At 40.5% G+C, this 6,393-nt stretch overlaps 1 protein-coding gene across 3 annotated transcripts; it reads right to left on the reverse strand.

Annotated features, from left to right (window-relative positions):
• Window positions 1–269: 269 nt before the first annotated feature.
• Window positions 270–5,680, reverse strand: LOC308087119 (uncharacterized protein). Of its 3 annotated transcripts, none has more exons than XM_080430821.1 (7): window positions 5,508–5,680; window positions 4,649–4,709; window positions 4,444–4,499; window positions 3,758–3,791; window positions 3,643–3,665; window positions 3,286–3,358; window positions 270–2,821 (listed from the first exon to the last, which is right to left on the reverse strand). In XM_080430821.1, exons 1-7 carry the CDS (start codon window positions 5,589–5,591, stop codon window positions 1,020–1,022), a joined length of 2,133 nt encoding a protein of 710 aa, XP_080286947.1. In that variant the 5' UTR covers window positions 5,592–5,680; the 3' UTR covers window positions 270–1,019. The 3 variants fall into 3 exon arrangements, with proteins under 3 accessions (XP_080286947.1, XP_080286946.1, XP_080286948.1); XM_080430820.1 differs by having other exon boundaries at window positions 3,286–3,361; XM_080430822.1 differs by lacking the exon at window positions 4,649–4,709 and having other exon boundaries at window positions 3,286–3,361; window positions 5,508–5,621.
• Between the last annotated feature and the right edge of the window lie 713 nt (window positions 5,681–6,393).

The following is a 6,393-nucleotide window of genomic DNA, read 5'->3' on the forward strand; positions in this document are numbered from 1 at the left end:
CTAGCATTCCTATTCTAGGCATGTCTAACAGAATAAAATAGCAGATCTACAAGCTCACATGTTAAGGGGACCAAGTATAGACTCCTGGGGGACCCCAATCAAGAAAGTATATAGAATACTTAAGTGGTTAATGCTCATCAGAAGTCTTTTGAAAGCCTGGAAAAAAAGACTTATGATAAATAAATAAAAACACAGGCAACATACACATAGCTGATCAAGCTTTATTGTTTAACAACATATGGGCAACATAGCCGTTCACACCTTTATTTAAAGGTTGTGTAAGTGATATTTTTTCTGCTGCGAGTGTTAAAAAGCTCATTTATTTATGTTTTAATAATATTCTGATTGTAATCAATGCTATATAGTGACAGGGGTCTCCCCATCTTTCCAGCTCTTTAGTAAACAAAAAGTACGTTTCAGGTCGGGACTCAGGATACCGATTTTATCCAATCAGGAGAGAGAAGTCATACAGGATACACAAGTGAGATTAGAAGTAATGGTGAAGAAGAAAAATAACGAAAAGGAAAAAGTAACTGGAACACTATAAAATTGAAACTGATAAATTACATTTGTGTGATTCTCTCTCCTGATTGAATGAAATTGGTATCCCAACCTGAAAATGTATTTTCTCTTTATTAAAGAGCTGGAGAGACTCCCGTTACTGAACAAAAACCACTATCGTTTTAATTAATAACTTTGTTTCACAGATATTACTTACACCACCTTTAATTAGTAATTATTATAAGTAATGACTTAACATGAAACAAGTTAAACACTTTTCAATGGCAATCTGAGATTAGAAGGAAATTAACACAGGAATAGAATTTCTTGGAGACAAGCCATTTTGCCTTATCAGACAAGAACCTGTAATTGTCCAACATCATTCTTCTTCCTCCAACAAAAAAAACTCAGAAAACAGTTCTAGAGCTAAATCGTCAAGCTTCTACATGCTATGTTTGTATCAATCTTTTTCTGGAGGACGATGTACCCAGCCTGAAGGATTATGTTGAAGCAGACCATCACCCAGTCATCCATCTCTCCTGGGGACCGGGGCTCTGAGCCATGGTAGCCTTGCTGTGGCTATACGTTTGGTAATCACTGGATGCCTCTGGTCCAGTTGAGTAAAGCCGCCTGCTGCTTGAGGATTTTAGATTTTCTCTCAGGTGTCGGAGAGAACCGGGGGAGTTCACGTCACATCGGTCTCTGGAGCGTTTGTTCGAACGGGGGCTTTCAGAGTCCAGTTCCCTGTGGCGCTTCCTGAGAAGGGATCGGTGAGGGGACAAGGCAAGAGCTGCCATAGCTCTGTTGGCCTCCATGTGCCTTGCGCACACGCTGCAAGGAGGAGCAGGAAAGCGAACCGGTTTTACCTGGCAGACTAATCTGTGGTAGACTCTCTGAAACTCCATGTCAATCTTCTTGGGCGAGTATGGGATGCTGCTGTAGTGGCAGGTGGAGACGTCAAAGGAACGGCCTGTCTCTGTGGTTGACTGACGTGAGTAGATCTTTGATTGTGAGGGACTGTCACTGCAGCGGTGAGGCTTCCTTGGTGACATGATCAACTTCTGTAGAGAAGAGTGTGGAGATTCAGACCTAGATCTGGTAAACACTGGGTGTCTGCAATGGCTTTGTGCAGTGTCTGACTTGTGAATTCTGTAGGGTGACTGGCATGAGTTGACCTTTGACTGTGAAGGACTGTAGCAGTGATGCTTCATGATCGACTTCTGTGGGGAGGAGAGTGGAGATGCAGACCTAGACCTGGATTCCCCTAGGTTTTTGGAATACTTCTCTGGGGAAGAGAGTGGAGATGCAGACCTAGATTCCCCTAGGTTTTTGGAATACTTCTGTGGGGAAGAGAGTGGAGATGCAGACCTAGATTCCCCTAGGTGTTTGGAATACTTCTGTGGGGAAGAGAGTGGAGATGCAGACCTAGACCTGGATTCCCCCAGGTGTCTTCCTGTTGTGTCTGACTTGGGGCTTTGGGAGAGGGCATGGGACATTCCACTTTGCCTTTCCAAATTCCTCAGCCAAGTTTTGAAAGGACTCTGTCGGACTGGGGAGGAGCAAACAGCAGAGCTATCTGTGACGGTGAGTGATTGGACGTCAGTATTGGACGTCAGCAGAGGACGGAGGCCTTCTCGCCCTGACCTTGGTGACTGGTTCCTGAATCCATCAATCGTGAGATGGCCAGACCTGATCGGACTGCTGGCCAGGCCAGTTGGCTGATCCCTCTGATGTTGGCTCTCTGTTGGTTCAGGATGTTGTTGCCTCTGTAATATCTTAGTGACAAAAGAAGGTTTCATAAGAACGGCAGGCCTGTACTTATCCGACTCCACAGGGTCTGCCTTTTTTGTACAACACCCAATTTCTGTTTGTTGATCCTGCTGGTTGGTAATGTCGTGCAAATAAGATTGGTTGACCGTTTCAGTTGTGTTCCCTGGTGTTAAGTTCATGAGCAATGAGTTAGGGGATCTCTTACGAACGACTTTTCCTTTGTTCTTCTTTGGGTTCCTGAGGTCACATGCTCTCACTGAGACATTGAGGGTGTGGTTGAGGTGGCTTCCATTAGGCGGAAATCTCTGTCTCCGATACTTCCTCAGCACAGAGTCAGCTGTCTCAGAGACCCTCTGACTATGCCAGGCCTTGGACACTTGATCGATCATCCTGGGATAAAGTTCCACTAAAGAGGTTCCGTGACTACTCAGGGTATTCTCAAGTTCCTCATCCTGGTCCTCAGGCTGGCTTCCCTGAGTCTCATCCAGGCATCCCTGAGTCTCATCCAAGAAGCTCTGACTCAGCTGGGTATTGCTCATTCCAGATACATCTGTGAGAAACAAAGAACAAAATAAGTAATGAAATAATACCTAAGTCAAGATCGCAATTATTTGAGATAATCGCAATTATTTGAGATAATCACAATTTTTGCATAATCGTTTCCATGTTGAACTTTTTATTTTCAAACATTTAAAAAAAAATAGTGGAAATGGCAATGTAATGTAATGTATTCATATGTTCCAGTGTTTGACGACAAAAACACAATTAAATTGTTAATCGCAATTATTTGTGTGACAATTAATCGTTTTCAAAATGTCATAATCATGACAGCCTTAGTGAGACACAAACATTAAAATAAGTAATGAAATAATACCTAACTAAACAAATAATCACTATATATATTCACTCAATTGTGACATCCCTAAATGAATTGCATTAACAAAATGTATCCGCAAGTGCAATGTGCCATTGAGGGGAAGCAAAACTAAACAGATAGGTTGGTAAATGTCTTACCCTCATGCTGCGCAGAATGATTACTGCTAACATCAGTCTCATCAGCTTCACCCTCCTGCAAAGTGTTGTCCCACTGCTGAAAGTAAGTAAAACATTACATTTTAGGAGTGATAAAGTCTGGTACATTCAAGAAGTTAAAGCAGGCTATAATCATCATCTGATGCTGCCTGAGGAAGAGCGACTAGTTTGAAAAGCAATGCATGGCATTAGTAACTTCATTCCTAGCCATATTTGGTGTTCACTGCAATGTATGCACTTTGTTTAGCGCTATTGCTAGCAAATACACATCACAATTTACAGTATATCACTATAAATATCTTTCTCCCTACTGTTTCTTTAGAAAATCCAGGAAGTTACCTGAGTGTCACTTGTGTCCTGTGCTGAAATGAGAAGAAACACATGTGATGGCATTAAATGACAACATAAACACAGATGTAAACATTGGTGTAATTAGTTAAAAGTTGACATCTACCTCTTAGTGACTGTTCTCCAAAATCTACGGAGGTCTGAGGAATAAGAGACAAAGTTGAAATCTGTATAAAACATGATCAGTTTATCACATTTTGTATGTCAGTCTTTAAGATCTGTAGCAGGTGTGGGGTGATGGGGGCTGGTTTAATATTAGGCTGGTGACGTTTAACCACATGAACCCTAGCGTCCCTATTCAGGAGGCAAACATTTGCCGAATGTACAAACTCATAATGGGTTGCGTTAATACATTTTCTATATTGACAACATTGATGAGTCTGATTAACCACATAAGCCCTATTTTATACTTAGTCGCACAATGGTGTCATGCAAAAACAGAGGGAATGGGTGATCTACAAGCTCACCATGTCGCATTGCGACATGGTGCGTTTCGGGCATGTGGATCTATTTTCGCTATTCATTTTTGAAAATCAATCTGTATTTAATACAATTCTTTTTTTAAACAATTGATTAAATGTATTAGTTCGATTAGCTGTTGCACGACTAAAGAGCCAGGGATGCCAGCTCTAATTATAATATACATAAATCTGTTAGGCAGGCAGCAGTCATGAAGATAACAAGCAAGAAGGAGGGGGTCACTCAACTCATATACACTGTCAGAAGTATAAGTTGTTGAAAATTGGGCAGTTACATCAACCAATATGACTACCACTACTACCCAAACCTTACATTTGGTTCCAACCGTGGCATCTTCAACTGGCTCTGGCGTATGAGACGAGAGAGCACTTCATCATCCAAAGAAAGGGCAGAACATAAAATACAAAACACAGAATAACACCAACCACATGTTAGTAGTAGGAACAGACAGATACACATTAAATCATATGATGTGGTAGGAGAAGGAACAGGGTTATTGAAAAGACTTTTAGGTCACCTTTAAAGGGCATCTTGTTCAAGTCCACCTCCGTCACATCGTCATAACTCAGTCCTGTATACTGTGAAAAGTCAAATGGACAAGTTCACAATGTGACTAAAGTTGCATGAATACTGATTAAAATCAAATGCAAAGTTCTCAATGTGACTAAAGTTGCATGAATACATTCTTCCATACATACATTTCACCATTAATTGATAAAACTGCATATTTTGTACCATTGTTTATCACTTGTCTATAGCCTTGGATCAAGACTATCGTATATGTATTTTATCGATTTTGACATTTGCATATGATATCATAGATAAGAAAGTAAAAGTCAGACTCGATAAAATACATCTATGATAGTCTTGATCCAAGGCTAGTTGTCTAGTATATTTACATGGACATATTGGGTGATTATCCGTTTGTCTTTTATTTTATGTACTGATTGAATAATTTATTAGTTTGCAGAAAAAAAACACATGAAAGTGAAGTTCAATGCAAGGTCAGCAAATAGGAATTAAAAAAACCCAATAAAGCCATTGGCTTGTTTCCTGAACTGCTGGACTTTTAAACTGTGAATGCAATATCTAATCAATCAGTGGTGTAAAGTAACTAAGTACATTTACTCCAGTACTGTACTTACGTACAATTTTGAGTATTTTTTACTTTATGGAGTATTTCACATTTTCAATACTTTTACTCCAATACACCTCAGAGGCAAATATTGTACTTTTACTCCACTATAATAATTTGAAAACTTTAGTTCCTAGTTATTTTGTATATGTATAACTGATGTCCGTTAGCAATACACATACAACAACACAACAGAGCTAACGTTAGCACTTAGCTCACTCACTCATACATGCATACATACCTTCTTCGTGATTCTATCCAGGTCACGCTTGTAGTTTAACATATTTAAATCCATCCCCTCTCCTAGATTCAAGTTGTCGCCCATGCTTGAAATATGACGGTTTAATATTGTATTATTAATAGCAATGTCTATGAAATATGGTTACTAATTTTAAACCGACGACACTCTGGCGCTCAGGCGCTGCAGAAAGCGTTGCCAGAACTTGTGAGAGAGAAACAAGTAACCAGGACTATGGAAACAATCCCAAAATAAGCGAGCCCTTCGCCCTTTATACATACATTGGCTATTTGAACATAGACAATGAATCTACAAGCTCACAACGCGTCGCGATGTGACGCGTTGTGAGCTTGTATATTTCCCCAAAAATCTTGGAAGATTTTTTTTCAAAATGTGCAAATATTTCTGAAACATTCTAACGACACAAATCTTGTATGGGGTCCCGGGTCCCTGGCATAACAATGTTTTCAGATGGGGGTCCGCAGACTTGAAAATGTTTGAGAACCACTGGTTTAAACAATATTAGGAAGCAAGCCCAAATAATCAACTACACTTTAGAAACAAGCCCAAAAAACCGCAACCACCAATATTTACAAATTACAAGCAACTTTACAGAAAAACAAGCCCAAAGTCGCTTATAATAAGCGGACATGGCAACAACCAGTAACCACTGCTGATTTGAAAAAGTGGAGCCTCTGAAAATAGAGCAACGTGATTGGACCAGGAGGAGGGTGACGTAACGCCTCGTCGTGGGTCGCGTCATCTTCCTGCGACAAATGAACTGGCGGTGCTGTGCTGTGATTGGCCGAGACTCGCCAAAAGTACCAAGAGGAATCCGTGCCCTGATTGGTTGAGTGGTGCCAGTGTACGCGCTCTGAAAATAAGCGGA

The sequence above is a fragment of the Gymnoscopelus braueri genome, assembly GCF_963280865.1.
Source record: "Gymnoscopelus braueri genome assembly, chromosome: 6".
NCBI classification, from domain to species: Eukaryota; Metazoa; Chordata; class Actinopteri; order Myctophiformes; family Myctophidae; genus Gymnoscopelus; species Gymnoscopelus braueri.

Bases quoted from the DNA above. Each gene is read 5' to 3' on its own strand.
- LOC308087119 (XM_080430820.1), bottom strand. From the start codon at position 5,591: ATGGGCGACAACTTGAATCTAGGAGAGGGGATGGATTTAAATATGTTA. The intron at 4,500-4,648 runs GTGACCTAAAAG...TGGATGATGAAG, and splicing joins GAACAAGATGCCCTTTAAAG to TGCTCTCTCGTCTCATACGC. The intron at 2,822-3,285 runs GTAAGACATTTA...TGTTTCTCACAG, and splicing joins TCATTCTGCGCAGCATGAGG to ATGTATCTGGAATGAGCAAT.